This window comes from Copidosoma floridanum, unplaced genomic scaffold (assembly GCF_036245765.1).
Source record: "Copidosoma floridanum isolate Cflo_tuat_1 unplaced genomic scaffold, Cflo_Japanese_pri ptg000022l, whole genome shotgun sequence".
In the NCBI taxonomy this organism is placed as follows: Eukaryota; Metazoa; Arthropoda; class Insecta; order Hymenoptera; family Encyrtidae; genus Copidosoma; species Copidosoma floridanum.
Genome location: NW_028321899.1, coordinates 5,854,066 through 5,876,584, shown reverse-complemented (window position 1 = coordinate 5,876,584; position 22,519 = coordinate 5,854,066). Strand labels below are relative to the sequence as shown.

General features: G+C 38.5%; 1 protein-coding gene across 5 annotated transcripts in view; it reads right to left on the bottom strand.

Moving 5' to 3' along the window:
- Nucleotides 1–4,380: 4,380 nt before the first annotated feature.
- The window catches only part of Klp10A (kinesin-like protein 10A), a 592,557-nt gene continuing 574,418 nt past the window's right edge, over nucleotides 4,381–22,519 (bottom strand). For all 5 annotated transcript variants that reach the window (XM_089594987.1, XM_089594986.1, XM_089594990.1 and 2 more), the window contains exon 11: nucleotides 4,381–4,604. In XM_089594987.1, coding sequence (XP_089451113.1) covers nucleotides 4,453–4,604 — 152 coding nt within the window. In that variant the 3' untranslated portion in view covers nucleotides 4,381–4,452. The remainder of the gene's footprint in view (nucleotides 4,605–22,519) is intronic.

Here is a 22,519-nt window from a genome sequence, read left to right as displayed (position 1 = left end):
AGCGTGAAAAGGGCAAATAAATAGCGCGGACGCGCTGTGAAAATAATAGCAGTGATTGTATTTATAAGTTAATAGTGCCCCCTTCACCTCCTTTTTAAATTTCCGTCTAGGAGTGTTTAGCGTTCCCGAGCCAGATACCTGCTGCTGACCTGCTGGAGGAGAGAAATCCGGTATGCAGAGACTATATAAGTGACGTACGAGTTAGTTTTGGGGTATCGAGAGAGTGAAAGGATATCATGGACGGCTATTTACCAGCTGAAAAATCTTCGTCACCAGCTTATTTACTTTTATAACAAGAAGGACAAGGCTTATACTTAAAAAAGACATGTCACTCTCCGACAGCAGAAAATTTGTAATAATTAGTCAATATGTTCATTGTAGTTTGATAATAAAAAAACTTTTCATTCATACGGGATACTTCATGAAAAAAAAAAATAAATAAATAAAAAAAAAAATAAAAAAAATCATGTTACACTATTACATTTAACATGGTTATTTATGTACGTTAAAGTATTTTATAATTATTAATAAAATTTCATTTAAATACGCTTAAAGCAAAATACATATTATGTTTTAATATCATAAAAAAGAGAAGATTTACTGAGCGAGTGTGCTCGATATACTCATACTAACAAGCAGCGCGTGAGGTACCTCGAGGCACATAAAAAAAAATCAAACGCACGAATGAAAATGTATAAAAATGTAACTTAAAAAATACCCAGGTGACTTGCAACAAGGCGCAGGGAGTATGCCACGTGCACAGTGTGCTTGCGTACATTGCCTCCGTGAGCTGCTGATGTTACAATAAAATGTCGGTAATAGCTTATTGTCCTATATTATATGCGATGGCCACCAAGCTTCAGGTTTGCCTTAGCTGAGGCAAAATGCAACGTCTCGCAAGATGGACAGTTGGACAACTCTGGATTGATATCATAGTCCGCAATGGCTACGTTGAAAGTTGAGTATAACCTATTTAGGCAATGGTAATATGACTGACCTGTAATAATGAATAGTGTATATCTCTAACATGCATTAAAATGAGTTTTTTTGAGCTCCGATCGGTCCAATAGCTTTTAAGTCAACTGCAAAAAACCACTATTTTAGCCATTTTTTTTTTTTCTATAACTTTTATTCTATTTCATGTAAAGACCTCAAACTTCAACAGAATATGTATTTTATAAGCCTTAATATGAATACGAAATTTTAGCAAGATTGATATTATATTTTTTAGAAAACTTAAAAAAAACTGAAAAAGTTCCTTTCAAAAAGTTACCATAAAAAAGTTTTGGGCGAACGTACACAAATTCTTATTAATCGAAAGTCACTCTATGACATCCTGCTGCATTATTACACCCAGCGAAAATTTGAAAAATTGATTTTAAAAAACTGAGCTATCAAGGTACCGTTGTGGGGGCGGATGAGTTGATGATGCAACTGAAGGAGAAATTCCGCAAAATTTTAACAGAAATTTCTTTAAAAAAAAATTTTATTATGTTTTAAATGGCAATGATATAATAATATTGTACATACAATTGTGCATATGTGTCACATGCATACATATAAAAACATCCTTTAGACAGTATGTCTGAAAATCTGTTTATTTAAAAAATTAGTTTGATTAAGACATACACAACACTATAAATATACAATTCTCTTAAATTATCCAAAAAACGTTAACTGTTATATATTTGACTCTGATTTTGTTAAAACTTAATATTCTTGTATTATTTATTATGATTAGCAACCAATAAGTTATTTAAATAACAGTTAAAGTGACAAAGCCTAAAATAAGAATAAAATCTGTTAACGTAAAAAAGATTTGCAATACACTAGAAAAAAACTTAAGTATGTTTTGGAAAAAGCTTGCTTTACGACTATTTGCCAATTGTATGACATGCAGCGCTTTGCATCAACGTGAGATCTTACAATCTGATCTATCGTTTTGTTAACGTCTTAAGGAGACTGCACAAAAGTTTTAAATACATTGAAACGAATCAGTTTCCTAATACAAATCTTTTAGTTTAACAGCAGTGACTAATTTTAAAAGTAAAATGACTTATCCAATAACAAAAAATATAATAAATATTACATAACATTAATAATATGTATACACATACATAAAAATAACAAATACAAATGTACTTTGTAGTATAAGCGGTGCATTTCTATGAGAATGTTAATTTAATTACACTATTACATAGTTAATTACGTAGTTACACCACTGCCATTAAAATTAGTTTATCATTCTTTATTACTTCATGAATATTCTCTAGTCTTGATGAATATTATGTGAAATTACCGTTCACGACTACGAAGTAACAGCCTTGTAGGGGTAATTAAAAAAAAACGTATGAAAAATAACCAACAGATATACTGGTACAAGTTTCACTTGCTATATTTTTGGAATGCTTGTTATCAAGTAAGAGTTCTCTCAAGTAGGCTCAGACACTCTTTACCTTATTTTTCGCTATTTTTTCGAATATTTCTTAGCTCTCTTCTTTCGTATTCACTGTCTTATTTCGTTAACATTATGCTTTTATTATCAGATATTCTCACACACTCTACTTATTTACTACCTACACGTATATATATAAATAAGTGTGGATAGTATAAACGACAACTTTAGTGAATCATATGTCATTTTTTGTTTTGAAATTATTAGATTTAATTTCATACGTTTTGTATTCAATAACAATCTACTAGAAAGTAGCTTCAGTAGTTTTTGATAAGTTGGATTATCTCTAAAATTTTTGTGCGTTTCTGTTTTTTACTGATTCGTTTATTCAAAGCTTTTTTGTTTTACCTAGATACACAGCTGGACAACTAGTCAATGAAAACTATATACAACGTTAGTTTAGGATATCATTGTATATTAAAATTAAATAGTGACTTTATTGACAAGCTAGCAAGGTGCTGCTGTCCCTCAAGAACTAAGCCTGTGGGGTCTAGCCATCTTAAAAAAAAGAACAAAAAAAATTAATTATATTAAAAAATTGATACAATGTTCGTATCCTAGATACTGACTTTATCGAATGCGTATGAAAAGAAATCTTATTTTTTTTAAAGGAATCAAATTTACAATACCCAGAGATTCTTAAGTATCTCGTTAGAAGGTTATTACGCTTACTACTAAGCTATTAAAGCTTTTGTTGTATACAACAACAAATAGTAATAAATATACATTTTGAAAGATATAGGATAGATTTGAAAGATATGGGAGCACACGTTATGGGTACGCACTATTTTATACAGCCTAAACTTTATCTTGAAGGAAGTGTCCTTGTAATGTTTAAAATACTTGATATTGATTAATCGCAATAAAATAACTGGGACTAATTATTTAAATTATTTTTTAGCCATTAAATAATTCACCATCTGTTTAGATAATTTTCATACTAATTATATCTTGTCCATAACAAAACTAAATTTTTTACTCAGTTCATTAACGTAAGGCAAATTTTACTTCGAAATAAAGTTTTCAAACAACGATTACTGAGGATGTAAGAATTTTTTTTATTACTTATCCTAATTTTCATATAAATTACTTACAATGCAAGAACTTATTTGCACTTTTTATACAGTATTTATTTATATAGTACATCACTTGAGTGATTCTAACGGGCATGCTCTACTACCTCTATGTGGAGAGTATTGATCCTTACTCCAAGTAGTATACCTCATTCGATTATCCGTTACTCATCCAAATTTACAACTATTGTGACAAACAGCCTTTCTAAGCCCCTCTTTTGACTCTTACCCTCAGCCTTTATCCCAATTTTTTAAATTGATCACGTCCCTCTCTCTCTCTCTCTCAGGACACAGAAGACGCATACCATGGGGTCATCCTAAGCTACACAGCTAGGTGGGGAAAAAGTTATTTTTGATAACTTTTTCAAAAAAATTTTAAGTTCGTAATAAACTCAATATGATGCTTATAAGATGATACACGTTATTATTGTGAGGAAAAAAAGGCGATGTAAAAAAAACAAACTATTTTAACTGTAGATTTAATTTTGATTGAAATTTTTTATCCATCACAGTTTACCCTATTACTATATATTTTATTTTTTGATCATTCAGTTTATGAGTAGTACCTAAGTAATTTTAGTCAAACTTCTAACGATATTATTTAATCATTGTTTAATAATAATACACAAGCTTGTTTTATGTGTCATAAATAACTATTCAAACATGTAGAAATTCGGATGTTATATTAACTTAAATCAAATTTTAATAAAAAATAGCATTTTTTATAAGACCACATAAAATCATAACACACGATTTTTATGAACCCTATTTAATATGTATATAGTGCAATGAATGATATATTTTATGTGTCAGTAATCGAGATAAATGATTTTCTTGTGGTGACGAATTACATTGTTTAGTAGAAATATATATTTTTTATTGCTAAAAAAGAGTACTAGATAAAACAAATAAGTTGATGCAGTATTATTTATGCCTTGAATTTTCTGTACGTGTCATTTTTTGGCTAATCTGTTCTTCTTGCAACAGCTGACTTCTGAATTGATTGACTTGGCTTAACGTTTCATTTAATACATCTCGCTGTTTTAGTATAACTTCTTCCCACTTTTGAGCATAGTCTGTAATCAAATAAAAAAGCGAAAATGTATTATTTTTCAATGTTATTGTATGTATTGCTGCGTTATTGCAGCTTTTATTAACTGCTTAAAAAATCATTCATTTTCTGTTATTCACTATTTTTTCTCTTTGACTGAAATTTACCATCATAAACATGGTTTTAAGAAAATGATTAAATTATAGGTTCAATATTCATAGAGAAGTTTAAAACAGATTTTGTTAAAATATTCATTCAAGACTTATGTCTATAGATAAATTTTCAATTTTTGAGACGAATTGCAACTTTAAGGATAACTTATAATGACGTGAAGTAAGTTACTGTTGTAGTACATAGTTGGCTCTTATATACCAATCAAACTTTTTGGACAAAGTATGTCTAATACATCATAAATTTGACATAATCTTTCACAAAGAATCATTCGTGTAGTCAAAGAAAAATAATGCCAAATAGAAAAGTTTCAAAGAAAGAAAGAAAAGAGTGTAGTTGTGAACTGAAAATACTCTTTGAAAATAAAGTATTAGAATTATTGTTAAAATCTTATTTCAGCATACAATGGTACTAGAAAATAAAAGATGCAATACTAAAACAGCAATTCTGTGTCGTAAAAGAATCTAGAAAATTAAGGGTCGTGCAGTTTTTATAATTTTTTATTTTCTTAAAGAGAATGCTTTGCATTGTTAAAAAACGAGTTTTCTCAAAGTGTATCAAAGATTTTTCTGATAGTGTTAAAGAAAAAATACATTATCCATGCATCAGCCAAACAGTTAACGTTTAGCAATCAACAATAGATGGATATCGATTCTAGAACTCACATTTACATTCAAAGTATGACTAAGTCTACCTTACTAAATCTGCATACTTAAAAAATAAAAGAGAAGGTTTTGAAATAACAGCCACCAACTTAACGTACTATGTACAGGCTAGTTAACAAGTAAATTAGTAACTTAGATAATAAACAAAATAATATTAACTCAATGTCAGTGAAGGAATAATAGAAAGACCGGCGAGTTATGGTGTAAGACGAAACAAGCTCTTGCTTTGAGAGAAAGATTTGACAGCGATTGAACTTAAAAATATGTATGCAAACAGTTTCAGGCAAATTTTATATAACGGTGTTGAATAAACGTCTGAGGCAGGGTATGGGGGAGTGGAAAAGGTTGTTAGTATAATAGGTTTGTTCTGTAATATATCGGGTATTTCTGAAGTTGCGTTGAGTATTTCTGACAGAGAAGAGTACAAGTCGATCAGGTCATTTTATGAGATTACGGATAATTTTATTAATAAATAATGCGTCATGGTATTCAAGAAAATTTTAATAGGTAACGAACGAGTAATTTAATAAATACGGAGAATAATTGTGATAAGTGTATGTTATGGGAGAATCAGTTTTGTTGGAGGCAAGTCTAAGAGTGCGATGTAGTATACTGTCAAGTTAAGAAAAACTTTGATATGTATAAGGGGACCAAACAACCGATGCATAAGTTATATGTGGAAGTATTGAACACTTAAATAAGTATATGACGGACTCTGTCAGTAAGAAATCACGCGTAGTTCGTTGTATAAAGCCCAGAAGCTTTAGAAATGACTTTTCTGATATGGTATTTGAAGGACCAAAAGGAGTCGAAAGTAACAACTTGATTAGTTAAAGAGTCAATCCGTTTTAAGTCACAGTTATTTATTAAGTAACTGTAAAGTAACGTGATTTGGCTTTCGTTAATCGATAGAACCTTACACTTATTCTAGTGGACCGTGAATCCGCTGTTGGAGCACTCTAAGGTCGCATTTAATCGATTTGACTGTAGAAGTTAAGAATCTGTATGACATATAATGCATTTATAGATTTTTATGTCATCTGCATAGATTAAACACGATGATTCAAGAGAGAGTGATGATGGAAGGCCGTTCACAAACAGTATCAATAGTAGTTGATCAATGTATCAGCCCTGTGGTACTTCAGAGGTGGTCACGAATTTATCCGACAAAGCGTCAAGAAGGGCGATTTTCAATATTCTCCTATCTTCTGTACGCCTTTTTTCGTGTATCAGGTCAAGCAGCTCCTGCGGGAACTAAACAGGCGACCTGAAATGTGTGGCCCAACGAATAAAAATACACCTGTTGATGAGACTATGTATAACGTTGTAAGAAAACCGAACGCAGTCATCATTAAATTTATCGTGGAATGATTGTTGTCAAATCACTTCATCAAGTTCCACACAAATATTTTGGTAACAGCAGTTTTTGAAACCTCTGTAGCTTGGATATGGGTTGGTAGGAAAAGCATTGCTAGCAAAGTCGATGTAAAATGTGCTGGATGAGTAATGCAGGTCAGATAGAATTATTGGTTTAATAACTTTGGTTGCAGTAACGTGACTATCAAGTGCAAACTGGAAATTCAATGTATAGTTCTGACCAGAAATGACTTTAAGAGTTTGTTGAAGGTCTACAGTGTTACATATGTTGGGGAGTTGAGTAGTTGCTTGATGTCGGTCCAGTGGCATATATCCTGTCAGGTGCCAAGAAAGAGAATAATTAATCCAGGAACCCTTAGCCAAATTAAAATTAACACGTATTGAAAATTTGCAGGAGTAATATCGATTCAAGAGTGACTGAATATGGTAACAAAGTTCAGTGTATGCCACTAGGGCAGAGTTTGGCGCCATATAAACAACTGTTAAAATGGAGTCTATCGCAGCACCACGCAATCGTACAACTACGCTCTCAATATTTATTTCTACAAATATTCAATTAAATGGCATGCTTCTGTCTACTGCAACCAAGACACCATCACCACGTCAATCACCCTCCTCAACTGCTTGTCTGTTCTGTCTGTAGATTTTGTATTCGAGTAGAGGTAGCTTGGAGTCCAAAGTATGTAATTCAGCCATGTATTGATGAAAATTATTATGCCTGAAGTTGTAGCAGGTAAGGGTGAAGTTAATTCTATTGTAGGGAGTTTATTATACAGAGATCTGACATTTTGGTAATATACTTATATATTTACTTTGCTACTACTATTAAGGGTTTGTGTTTGAATGAAAGGATTGTTGTTAATCAAAAATGGTTGGAATCCCTCAGACGTATTTTATTCCCTTCTTAATGGCTGCATTGGATAAATCATACCACTTCACCTTATCTACCAGCCAAGAAAGATGACTCAGTGTGCCCTGGTTTTATAATAAAAAACGCTGACACCTTAAGGCAACTTAGAGCGTTGTGGGATCGATCACATAATTTTTTCTTTGCTGCACAAAGAGACAAACAGAGGCCTAAAATTAGCTGTAGTGGAAAATTTACCCAGACGAACTAACAAGTTAATGTTGGTAATTTTAACAGTTAATAACATATTCTTTGCAGCTATCTCACTCTTTGTACCCTGACAACCATTTGATAGCTCTGAAACATTATAAAGAATAGCATTTGAAGACCTCTTAAGCCCGTCTTACATTTCTGTTGCAAAGCTACCTAGAACTGCCTCGTTGGGATGAGAGGAGCGGCTCTTAACTACAGCAAGTCTGTTTTGAACCTCTTTGAGATTCTAAAGAATAAAAAAAGATTACTTTAAGGTCTCATGCCTTCTGTATATGTCTAGCATAGAGGCTCATGAAGATTCTAACGTTTACATACTTTTAACAAGTTCATTAACTTTAGCCTTGCTAGACACGTTACTTGCTTCAACCTTATTTTCTAGTTCGGCGATTTTAAGGAAAAAATAAAGTATTAAATTTTTTACGTCGTCTAATGTAGTGCCTTTAACAGTATCCACAAGCAGCATGTCTGCAAGAGTGAATAAATTTTTGATAACGGTTAAGGACCTCTAAGAGTCAAAACGCTGTTTCTTTGAATGCTGCAAGACTGGAGGTAATCTATCAGGGAGCAAGTAGATATCCCTGTAGCAACGGTACACTTCCAGGGTATCAGTCGCAGAGCGAGCCGCACAAGAAGCGTGATATGCCCTGTTACAATTGCAACAGTGGAACCTATAGTTTGGAAAATTCTTGCAATAGCCACAACCATCTAGGCTCATGTGGCAGGAAACAGTACATAAGATAGTTAGAGGTAAGGAGTAGACACTGTTGAGTTCAAGCACCAAAGCTAGATCAAAGGGCAAACGCAGTACTAACCACAGGCACCAAGAATCACAAACAAACCATGAACACCATACGACAATGGAAAGAATTTAAATGTAAAAATTATTCACACGAAATAACGAACATAGTAGAGCACATGTGCTGCGCCGCCACCTTTTTTTAATTATTAAACACGAGATTATGTATGATATATTATATACAAACGACGCTTTCAGTAAATTTTATTCGTGATATAGATTTTGTTACGTATACAATTATAAATGGAAGGAACACCAGTTCTAAATCCATACCTGACTGGATCAATTCAACTATTTACTATGAACAAATCTCGTTGTAGTGGCGCTACTAATGCCATAAGAGTATAAGATCTACTTCCGAATAAAAATTAAAAGTAGACGAAAACTGGGGCCAAACTTAGCTGTCACGCCACACCTACCTTGCCCATAGCTTGGCTTCTTACTTGACCTACCAAGGGTTTGTAATACGGCGCTAACTTGGGCGCAGCCTGGCCTGGCAGGGCATTACAAGTCCACCTGCGTCCAGGCTGGGTTGCTTGAATTGGACCATACGATTTAGATTGAGAGCCCAATTTAATTTCTACTCAGGCTACTTTCATGCTGGCCAATTTGGTTCTGAGCTCCGGCATAGATGGCACCACTTGATGGTAAAAACCTTAATGTGAAGTATCATGGATGAATCTAGTCTAGATCAGGCATGTAATAATTTTCTAAGTAATTTTTTAGATCAAATTCTTCTATGTTTTTAGTAAATTCAATTTATAAACCACCATTATTTTGAAGGAAATCAAATAAAATAAAATAAAAAGTTTTATTAATAATGCTAACTGAGGCTGAGTTCAGGTGGAGCACGCAATTGGCAATACGGAACAACTTAAGCCCATGAAAGAGAGAGAGAGAGAGAGAGAGAGAGAGAGAGAGAGTTCCCTTCCATGCTACTTTCATGTGATTCTCTTTCATTCTCAAGGGCTCAAGTGATTCCGTTTTGCTTATTACGTGCTACATGTAACCGCACCCTCATTCTTCTACATACCATAGAATTAAACTGGATTAAAATCATACAGAATGACAGGTTGTTCCCATTCGGGTAAATGCATATGATGATGGTGGTGATCGCACAGATTATAATATCAATATAAATTTTGCAATCGAAACTCTTAATAACATACATGAAGACTTGCCACGACACGTTTTAAATTTGAAAATGGATGCAATCATTATGTTAGTCAGAAAATTAATTATATTTAATGGTTTTTGCAAATAAAACTAGACTTACATAAATATAACATTGAAGCAGAAAGAATAACTGGAGAAAAATCAGGCAATCGTGTTTTCATACCAGAAATTACATTGAATACGGATAATAATTCATCTTCACCGTTTATCTTGTACAAAAAACAATTTCGAAATTCAAAGTGATCAGTGATCCGTTGGGGGCGAAATGTAAGAAAATAAATAAATACAAGTAAAGTGTATTTAAATTTTCTGCGTTGATTTATTGATGCGCAACGTTTCGCTGACAATATGCGTCAGCCTCATCAGGCGCAGATACGCGAGAATTCGTAAGTTTGGTTGACTTACTCGTCACCTGTCGTGCTGTCGACTACAGTATCTGCGCCTGATGAGGCTGACGCATATTGTCAGCGAAACGTTGCGCATCAATAAATCAACGCAGAAAATTTAAATACACTTTACTTGTATTTATTTATTTTCTTACATTTCGCCCCCAACGGATCACTGATCACTTTGAATTTCCAAATTCACCGGAGGGCACCGATATATACTAGCAAATCAATAAAAAACAATTTCCTTTGGTGTCAACTTATTTTATAATAGTTAACAAAATACAGGCAAACAGTTTTGATAAATTAGGATATTATTATAAAAGACCCTTATTTTCTCCCCGACAACTTACTGTTTACAAATCTTACTTATAAAATGAGTCAATATTTACAAAAATAGTAAAAAAATTAAAAACACTGATTTAAATTCTAGAATTAACACAAACATATTATGTTAATAAATTAATTACTTAAATGATAATTTTACTGTGCATTGTTTGGTATTCTTATCATGTAGTCACAAATTATGATTAGTAATTTGATTTTGACAACTACTATAAAGGGTGTTGGAGGGGGGCTGAGGGGCCTACTTAAAATATGAGAGGGGCCTGTGTAGCGATAAGAGGGAGTAACGAAAGTCTTTATTTTTGTAGATTATTTTTTATTAAGTTATTTAAACTGAGAAATGTTTAGTTTTTTCCTTTGTTTCGAGGGAGAAGGGAGCTAAAGAAAAAATTCAAAATTTTAAGGGGGGTGAGGGAGAATTCGTGACTCAATTTGGTCTTACGACTTTATAATATAAGATATGCACACACACACACACAAACACACACACACATTCCCTATCTATATTATATAGTTGTTTGTGTGGTGCATTCTAGATAAAAACCTTACCACCTCCTTCACCGATCATATTGACACCTACCGTTCCCTCCCCACTGTTCCCACAAAACAAGGTTAAATTCCGTGGTTTCTTCCTTTTTTTGGCATAGCTTAATTTTTTTCCAGACTGTATGTACATAGTGCGTGAAATAAGTTCAAGTTTCAACTACGTTTTCAATTTCGCAGCCACTTCGTTTCATTTGTAAAGGCTCTTCGGCGCTTTCGTAGTCATGTCGTTCTCAAATATTGCGTTACGATGGAGGGCTCGATATGGCACGAAATTTAGTCTGAGAAATCCCACACCTTGTATTTTTGCATCGTTATGTGAACCAGTAAAATATCAAACAATATACGTAAACCTGATATTACCAAATGGCGCCAAAATTTTAATGTGAAATTAAACAAAAAACTTTTTCTGTAAAGTTGAACGATTGAAACATCATACGAGCCAGTTAAATATACGAGATTGTAAAATGGGACAACAAAAGAATGCGATATGTGATAAATTTTATTAATATAAGCCAGTGGGTAGTCACGGGACTACCAACGGAAGTGAAAACTTAAAACTATGAATTATATTTTTACTTGAGTTCTGAAATGAACTAGTAGCTATTCAAATCGATTACTCTTTTTGAAATAAGTAATCTAAAACTATGGCATCTATATAATTATGTGGGTTATGATAATACATATGATAACATGCATATCTCTTCATTATACATACTTTGAATAATGAATTATAAAGTTTATTACACGATAATACAGGTCTTCCTTAAGCTGGAAATTCTGAAGATAATACGATTTGTAATGAAAATATTCGTTTTTAAATTTAACTGCACCAGATACTCAGAAGTGAGAAAAAATTAATTAAAGAACTTAGACAATTTATGTCAAATGTAGGTTTATTATCATTTTTTGATAAATTCATTTGGGGTTCATGACAAGCAATTTGTGAATAACCGAATCGATTTTCTAACAGAAACCCTAAATACTAACATAAAAGAAAGTGTTATTTCGATTTTTTTTTTTTTTTTATAAATAATCAAGTTTTTTAAGAAGGCTATTGATTGATTTAAATAATAATTGTTAAATACTACTAATAAATTTGTTCAAGGAAAATAGTAAAGTAATTCAACTAGCAATCAAATATTAAAATATACCTTTATAAATTAAAATAATTTTTGTATAATTTAAGATATTATAAAGCATAATTTGATTAATAACGAAGAGTAATGACGTGACGACAGTTATTTGCACATATATATGTGTGTGCCTATGTGAACGGTAATAAAGTTTATAGGAGCTTAGTCACGTATATACACCACAAATCGCCACGTACGTGTGCAACAGTGCAATTGCACATTTGAAGTTCAACTATTAAACTTGCATGGGTAATTGGTATGTTTGGTATTGCTACTATTGGATATTTACTAATACACTATACACTTATACAGTAATACTGTAGCATGCACTGTATAGTGTATACAGTTTATAGTATACACATTGACACATGGCAGACAGCTATATATTTATGTAGTATACCAGTATAGTACGCAGTTACACTAGTAAGGTAGTTACGTATTACACAGAGCAGGCTCCCTCTCTCATCCCGCCCCCCTCGCCGACACTTCATTTTCTCGCGGTTACACAGGATTCTCTGCAGGAATTACCTTGCTTTTAAATGAGAGCGATCTGACGCGAAACCAAGAGTTTTTCCTCATACAAAATCGTCCAACGCTCCCAAAGAAGTTTTCATTTCAGAAAATTTTGTTCGTCAACAAATACCAATAAATTATCTAGTTTTAGACATTACATAGTTTTTTTAAATTAAGAATATTCGTTACACTACGCATGTAAGAAGTTTAGATAGGTGAAGGGTGCTTAAATATTTAGCAACGCTGGCAATAATTTGTTTTACATGAATATACCAACATATAAGATTTCCACATACTTGAACACTTCTTTTTAATTTTATTAAAAAGCAACATGTAGATTCATTTATAAATTTAACATGTTTATTGCTTGATATTCTATTCTATAAAAAGTATGTAATAAATCAAAATCATGTATGTATGTACCTACAGCTATCAAGCGAGGACAGACAAGTTGTGGCGTTGCTAAAATAAGATACTGTTACGTCAGCACGACGTACTACTTGGGTTTAAGCTTTAACTTAATAACTCTACACACACGCTGGGGACGTAAATGGGACACGGGGTTGAAGGGGTAGTTCTAATTAATGACACCGTATTTGCAAAGGGGGCTACGACTGTTTCACCTGACTAGGACTGACTGCTGTGCAATATTCCAATGCAGTTGCTCACAGCTCGTCAAAGGTTGGTCCATTTTATCCAGAGCAGCATACCAAAGGGTATCCTGCCCACGATCTAGATGCTACTGACATCGTCACGGGTAAAGGTATTGTTTCTGGAGGTAACATAGGGGTAAATGGTAATTTGACTCGCAACCTGACTCAGAGGTACTAATACCATCGCGAGAACTGGTTTTCGCGTTAATCCGATTAGTTGTTACTCTGATGGTACTACTGCCGTGGCGGATAATGGTGTGTGTGTAAAACAAACTTAGTAATTTCCGGTGATCCATGGGTACCAATACCGTGGCGGATAATGATGTGCGCGTAAAACAAGCTAATACTTATGGACCCGGCCGAAAAAGAATAAAAACGGGAAAAGAGAGAATAAGAAAAATTTGGGATATAAACTTTAACACTTACTATTCCGCAGCAGCCGGAAATGTTTTCAAATTAGGAGCGGATAAGCGGCGATAGCAGCGCCAGAAGAAGAGCTGGCGGACGAATTGAAAAAAATATATAATAGAGAGGGAAGAAGTAGAGTCGGTCGGTGAGCAGTGTTGTCGACGTAAAGAGTGTTTCCATTATTTTTATCTAATCTGTTTTTTCTTGTGATCACGAATCTCCTCGTTTTTCCTTCGTACTGTATTCGATTAAGTGTGTAAGTAATTTAGGTTAAAAGGTATCCTCTTTTGTAATGAAATAAACTTATTCTTGTGTGTCGAAATAAAGTGATGTTGTTGCAAGTTATTCTCCCAAGTCCAGCCCTCTCCCCAATCCAGCAGGCTCTATCGAGCCGCTGCATTTTTGTACATGGTCCTCCGAGCCGGATTTTGGGCGCACGGCTTGATGCTCGATGTGTGAGGATGGCTTGTTGTGTCGCCTGTGCGGATGTTGGAACGTTGAGATGACTTTCGAGTCGTTGCTTGCCAGGCTCGCTGAGGCTCTTTGAGTGTTCGTGACGTGCATTCATGCTGACCTATATTTATACATGTATGTATGTATGTATCTCGGTAGCTAGCCATATTTCCAACCCGTGCGTCACAGGCGGGCAATTATCTCTCATGTTTCACTCTCTTATAGCCTCTTCTTTGTTGCTCTGTACGTGTCTAACCTCTTCTACCCCGGGAGAAGGGCACAACAGAAGTAAATGTTTATGCTCGCGTCGATCAAGCGGCAGTCAACGATAGCTGTTCGCATCGACCAAGAGAGAGCCTCCTTCGGCTGCTCGAATGAATTTTCCTTGCAGGTGATAGTGTTTAACAACAATCATACTATCTCACCTGTTCTGTGCTCGAAGTAACGATACCTCCAACACAAATCAACGAGCAACGAAGCTAAAGATAGAATGCTACGTAACAGCTAACTAACAACGGTTTTGTTGCACCGCATTTACCCATTAAATACTAAAATTTTATGCACGTCTGGCTCGCCTTTCCTGCAGCGGCGTAGCTCGCCATATCTTGTTACTTTTTTGTAGCAATCGAACGATATATTCTCCTCCTCGTTACTTACACGACCAAACTTTTACCTCACAAAGACATGGAGTCTCTGAGTGCTCAACTCGCCCTGAGCCAAGTAATCGAAAACTCGTTAAAAGTGATCCAGGACACTCTACCTGATCAATGAAGTGAGGGTCTTGTCTCCAGCCGACTCGAGTTTCTCGAAGGTTACTGGGCTAGCTTTACGGATAATCATCTCAAACTGCTATCAGATGAAACAGTTTAAAACGAACCTTACTTCGCCGACAACAAGTATTTCGCAGTGGAAAGGATTTATGTCGAAGCAAGCGGGCGATTGTATAATGAACGCACAAGATTCATCCGTATGCACAAACACCAGCCAGCACCTGAGGTAAATCCAACGCGGGATATCTCTAGGCTACCAAAAATCACGCTACCTACCTTCAACGGACGACGAGAGAATTGGGAGGCATTTAGAGATTTATTCAAATCCCTCATTCATGGCAATAAGTCACTGTCACCCGTCGAAAAGCGGTACTATCTCAAAACAAGCGTTCTTGGAGAGGCCAAGTCAGCTTTTGACAGCCTACAAATAACTGGCCCAAATCATGGAATTGCATGGTCATGTATATGTATATATGTACTTGGAGTCACGCTATGACCACCGACATCAGTTGACCCAAGAGCATCTTAAAGCATTAAGGTCAATGCGTTCACTCAGAGAGAAGTCGGCCACAGGACTCCAAACTTTACTCGACGACCTACAGCGACATCATGACCAGTTGAGAGCCCTTGAACGTCCCGTCGATCATTGGGACGATTGGTTCGTCTCTCTCTCTCTCTCTCTCGGCTGATGTGATGGATGGAATCACCAGACGGGATTGGGAAGCAGAGCTGGAGGCTCTTGATAAGGAGTCGCAAACGACCAGGCATGCACACCCCACTTTTATGACATTGACCAACTTTCTACGACGGCGATGTCGAATGCTCTCCTCCTTGGCTCCAAACAAAGCACCCAAGCTGCTAGCGGCTTGTCAGAGAAGCAATAGCAGTCCAAATGTGAATTCTCGCTCATTTCGTACGGTGGCCGCCACCACTACCGAAGCGGCCCGATGTGCAGCATGTGAAGCCTATCACTACATTGGTCGCTGCCTTACGTACAAGCAGATGACGACAAAGGATTGACAACGTCTCGTTTCACAAAGACAGCTTTGCTTCAACTGCCTTCGAGGGGGACATTCAGTTAGCCGCTGCCCCTCTCCGATGACGTGCCAAGCATGCGGGGCACAGCACCACACTTCAATCCACGATGCTTCGCTCAAGCGCCCCGGCTCCTCACTCGACTGCGACGTGCAGACCAAGCGACCAAAGCAGGAACCGCAGAACTTGGCCTCCCCTGGCTTGACTGAGGCGGAGTCATCATGACTAGGCCTCTTGTCCACAGCTGTGGTCACGCTCTACAACCCGAGTAGACGACGAGGAAAGGCTCGAGCTCTGCTTGATCCATGCTCAGAGTCGACATTCACCAGCTTGTCCACGGCTCGCAAGTACGGGCACACTCTGGAGAGATCTTCCATCGGCGTCGTGGGAGAGTCTGGAGGTGCAATAAGTTGCTCTGTCACCCGCACTCGCCTTAAAATAATTGCTGACGATGATAGTTGCTGCATCAATGTGTCCGCCTATGTATTACAGCAGATCGATCTGACCACACCATCTCAGGAGCCCGGCATCGATCTCCATTCACGCTTTCTGAGATTTAAACTGGCTGACCCAACTTTCTCGACACCACAAAGGGTGGAGCTAGTGCTTGGAGCAGACGTTTACGCCAAGATCCTCCTTCCCGGCCTCGTTCTCCGAGGTAGTCTCATGGCACAGAGAACCGTTTTCGGTTGGACTATTACCGGAGCACATGGTCAGTCTTCTACCTCAGCGACCACGAGTTGACGACGGTACTCGGGGACCGAGATGTGTGTTGCGAGCAACTCGTTCGGCTCATGCAGCGCTACTAGGCTATGGAGAAAGTCCCTCAAACAGTGCGAGTCTCTCCTGCGGATGCTGAGTGCGAGGACTGTTATGCCCAGCATCACACCAGGTATGTCAGAGTGGCCGGTACGTCGTCCTGCTGCCTATTAAGAGCAGTGGACTCCATCTTATCGGTACAGCTTGATTCAAGCCCGAAGAGCCTTGGCCTCTGCTCACAGACGAATGAGAAACGACGCAACGCTTCGCAGCCACTACATCGATTTCATGGCAGAATATCTCGAGCTAGGGCACATGTGTCTTGCATCAGCCGGGTTCGTGCTCTCACAAGATCAATTATGTACCTCATTATGCCATCTGGCAGCGAGGTGACAATGGAAAGTGACTGCACGTGGTGTTCAACGCCTCCAGCCTTACATCAATGGGATTTAGCCTCAATGATGCTCTCCATTCCGGCCCAAAACTACAAAATGACATCTCAAGCGCCATAACCCGATGGAGACGGCACAGAATTGCATATTGTGCGGACATCAAAATGATGTTTCGTTAGATCTACGTACGAGACGAGGATGTGCACTTGCAGCGGGTATTGTGGAGCGCCACAGAGGATGAACCGGAGTCTCACTATGTTCTCCTCACCGTGACGTACGATGAAGCTAGCGCCCCATATTTAGCTTTGAGGACTCTCAAGCAACTGTGTAAGGACGAGGGCGCAGGCTTCCCCGAAGCCGTCGACACTAGACGTCGAGACCTGTACGTATATAGAGATCGAAGAGGTCGTCTATAAGAGAGAAAAAAGGTGTTTCGTCCCGAGAGCACGCCAGGACTCATCAGTAAGGCTGATGACGTGCTCCCTGCCTTAGACACAGAAGGGGTGTGGGCTTAGACTATCTCGATCGCGCTTATATACTAATCGTGCGGGAATTTCGCCACTTGACGGGAGCGAACTATGAGGGGCTTGGCCACCTGGCGAGTTGAGCCTGAAGCGCGAGAGATGTGAGACGCCACATCACTCCCCGCCTAGTCACGACGATGGTGTAACCGGGAGGAAGTGACGATATGAAAGTCGAGGGTGTGAAGGCATGAGAGGGAGAAAGATGTTGAGAAGAAAGTCTCGTTGGATCTCCGGGTCTTCCACGCTCCGTTGCGAGAGATGCGGGGCGCGTTGCCGCCGTGCGTAAACGAGTTCGTGCGATGAGTGCAATCGTGTGGTGCGGGGCAAGTTGCCGTCGTGCGTGAATGGGTTCGTGCGATGAGCGAATCGTGTGGGGATTAGCTGCGTTAGCGTGTACCCGGCGTGGAAGATGCGGAGATGCGCGAGAGTGTAGGTTCAAAGGGTAGGATCGCCAATATAGAGATCGAAGAGGTCGTCTATAAGAGAGAAAAAAGGTGTTTCGTCCCGAGAGCACGCCAGGACTCATCAGTAAGGCTGATGACGTGCTCCCTGCCTTAGACACAGAAGGGGTGTGGGCTTAGACTATCTCGATGGCGCTTATATACTAATCGTGCGGGAATTTCGCCGCTTGACGGGAGCGAACTATGAGGGGCTTGGCCACCTGGCGAGTTGAGCCTGAAGCGCGAGAGATGTGAGACGCCACACGTAGACGACTTTCTTACCGGCGATGATAGTGTGGAGGCAGCTCGAATTCGCAGAGATCAGATAATTCAGCTGCTCATGGCGGGCGGTTTTCCGCTGAAGAAGCACATATCAAATGATCAACGTTTGCTGGAAGATCTGCCTCCAGACGACCTTCTTTGCCCTGACTGGATGCACTTTACTACCGACGGGCCAATCAGTGAGCTGGGCATCGCTTGGGATCCTGAGGCGGATACATTTTGATTTGCTGCTCCTAAACCAGGCGAGACTAAGACTCTAACCAAACGACACACTCTTGTGGAGATGGCCGGCTTGTAGGATCCGGTAGGCTGGCTAGCTCCTGTAGCTGTGTCGGGAAAGATGATAATTCAAGACTTGTGGAGAGAAAGGTATCTTAGGATAAACTTTTACCGACCTCATACGCAACCCGCTGGGCAAAATTCCGATCAAATCTAGCTGACATTGGCTCACTCACTTTGCCGAGATGGTTCCAGTCAGCCCCAAACAGCAGCTTGCAGTAGCACGCATTTGCGGATGCAAGTCAACGGGCTATAGCTGGACGGGCGGCAGTTTACCTCAGAGTTGAGCGGGCTAATGGGAGTTTCATCGTGAGCCTTATCAGCGACAAAACCAAGCTTACCCCCTTTAAGAGCTTGGTTCCAACCGAACATTTGAGGGCCAGGATGACCATCCCACGCTTGGAGCTAAAAGCCGCTTTACTAGCCGCGAAATTGTTCGGAACGGTGGCTACTGGCTTAGACATGCCAAGCGATCGGCATTTTCTATGGAGTGACTCCAGCACCGTGGTGGACTGGCTGGGCTCGGACGAACCGGTCAGCAACAGTCTAGTTGACAACTACATCGAACACATTCAAGAGCTCACTTCCAGTAAGGCGTGGCGTTACGTGCCCATTGGCGAGAATCCGTGAAGAAGAGGAAACTGATTCCATCGTCAAGATCTCTTAATCGTCTGGACGCATTTCTTGACGACAACGATGTGTTACGTGTCGGTGGCCGTCTCCAACACTCTCCCTTGCCTTTTGACGAGAAGCACCCTCCGATACTCGACCACGCATGTGATCTCTCCGACCGTGGATCATTCGTGGCTAAGCCATGATAAAAAAGTACGTCCGCAAATATGTCATGTGTGCCAGATCCATGGCTCGACTCATAAGTCAATTTATGGGCTCTTTGCCGGCTTCTCGCGTGACGCCACCGCCTCAGCTATTCAGTAAGACTGGTGTTGACTACGCTGGGCCGTATCAGATTCTCCAATCGAAGAGACGAGGCATTTCCTCTTCAAAGGGCTATGTCACCATTTTCGTCTGCCTCTGCACGAAAGCCATTCACTTGGAGCTAGTCGGTGATATCACCATGGCAAGCTTCTTCGGCGCTCTATCTCGTTTTGTCGGCCGCCGAGAAAAACCGAGGGAGATCTGGAGCGATAATGGGACGAACTTTTATGGAGCAGATCGCGAACTTCGAAAATTGATGGAGGAGGCTGAGCACAGTTGGGATTCAGTGGCTGAGAATTTCGTAGCAGAGGGCATCGATTGGAACTTCATCCCTCCTGCAGCTCCTCACTTTGGAGGGCTGTGGGAGGCGGGCGTCAAGTCCATGAAGTATCACCTGCTCCGAATCGCCCAAATGAGGCGCATGACTTACGAGGAATTCTCGACCCTGTTAGTCGAGATTGAGATGATTCTTAATTGCCGGCCACTTGGACCACTCGCTGGAGACACCGACGATCTGAACGTCTTAACTCCGACCCATTTCCTCATAGGAGGCCCGCTTACTAGTCTGCCCGGTGCTGAGAAAGACGACAATTTGGATTGCCTGTCCCACTGGAACCTAGTTCGAGGTGTACGCAATGCACTCTGGCATCGATGGGCTAAAGAATATCTAAACACTTTGCAACAGAGGGAAAAATAGACGAAAAGGCGTAGACACCTCACTGTTGGTGACGTCATACTAGCCTTGGATCCCACGCTCATTACAACGACGGACAAATGGCCTCTCGGTCACGTGATCGAGGTCATCACGGGTAACGATGGTTTAGTGAGAGTCGTTAAAATGAAAGTCACAGGCAAGGAATACACTAGACCGATCGTGAAGATCGCTCTTCTTTCGGTACTCGAGGAGCCAGTCAAAGTCTCTGGCGTTTCTAAGCAGCTCGACACTGCTCTCATGGCGGGCGGCGAAACATCGATTTCACGGCGGGCCGCCAAAGCTTAACTAGGGGAAAGTGTCTACACAAAGTTCGTCCCGGGGACGAGGAAGGCGGTATGTTCCATCAGCAGCGAGAAATGTTTTCAAATTAGGCACGGAGAAGCAGCAATAGCAGCGCTAGAAGAAGAGCTGGCGGACGAACGAAAAAAAAAAAATAGAATAGAGAGGGAAGAAGAAAAGTCGGTCGGTGAGCAGAGTGTCGTCGACGTAAAGAGTGTTTCCATTATTTTTGTCTAATCTGTTTTTTCTTGTGATTACAAATCTCCTCGTTTTTCCTTCGTACTGTATTCGATTAAGTGAGTAAGTAATTTAGCTTAAAAGGGATCCTCTTTTGTAATGAAATAAGCTTATTCTTGTCTGTCGAAATAAAGTGATGTTGTTGCAAGTTATTCTCCCGAGTCCAGCCCGCTCCCCAATCCAGCAGGCTCTATCGAGCCGCTGCATTTTTGTACACTTACTTTTATTTAAGTATAAAACAGGAATACACGGCGAATCAGTGCGAAACAGGGTGAGTGACGTATTTGAGATGTTCCGCGCTCGTGGGAGACTGGGTGATAGTAAAGGCGAACTTTAACTATTTAGTCGACCGTTTGACGGTAAAAAACAAAATTAACTGCTTTTTCCGGGGCCTTCAGGCCTTTTTATAAGGAGTAGCAGACCTCGGTCACGCGCTGGTTCGATAACAACGCAGGAGAGCTTATCGGGGAAAAACCTTGCAAAAATGACAATAGCCGAAAATCCAATTGGCTAGAATTGCTCTAGTTTAGCCACTCAGAAATCGGCACTTCCCACATCCGGTTCACTCTCGTCTTTGCACTAAGAGAAGGGAAGAAGATTTACTTGCTCATGCCTTTTCTTTTCTTTTTACATACAAATTTGACAGGATTTCAATGTAACTTAACATTAAAATTAAGACAGAATATTATCAATATTTACTAATTCTAAGCACCGGTCGTTTCTTCAACTAAACTCGTTGCAAAGAGAGCGGTGGAGATCCCTTAACCCTTTAGTAATAACTTATAATTATAATATTTGTGGTGGTAGTTATAATAATTATAATAATAATAATAATAATAACAATAATAATGATAATAAAAATAATAATGTTAATAATAACAACAACAATAATAATAACAATAATAATAATAATAATATTAATAATAACAACAACAACAATAATAACAATAATAATAATAATAATAGTTGTAGTGATAATAATAATAAGAATAGCAGTTGTTAGAATAATGATGAGAATAATAGTGCTTTACCTGTCACAAGATAACAATATCAGGTTAACCGGTAATTTTGAATGTTTATAATGTTGCAAAAATATTGCCTATTGGAGGTAGGCGTACAGACTCTCTCTTTTTCTCGACATCTTCGAGTCAAGAAGAGGGGAAGGATTAACTTTCCGTTTTCCTTTATATTTGGGAAAAAGTGTTAGCAATTAACTAGATTACAAATAAGACAATTGTATGTTTATACAATTATCAATGTGATGCAAAAAGGGTTACTCGGTAAATCATGAGCTTGCGAACTTGAATGGTAAAAATCGGATAATCCCTTGAAAGTTAATAATGTTGTTTGTTTTTTTTTTTTTTTTTTGGCAGCCACTCAGCTTGCCCTTACCAGGCTTGTCGTAGTTAAGATGTAATGTAGTTATTTGCTAGTAGTGTAGTGTGTACTGGTTGTTTGTGACGATTCTGGCTTTTACTAATATTTTCAGTTATTTACATGTATTAATTCTAAGCTATCCTAATATTTTACTTTATGTTACTTGATCCTAA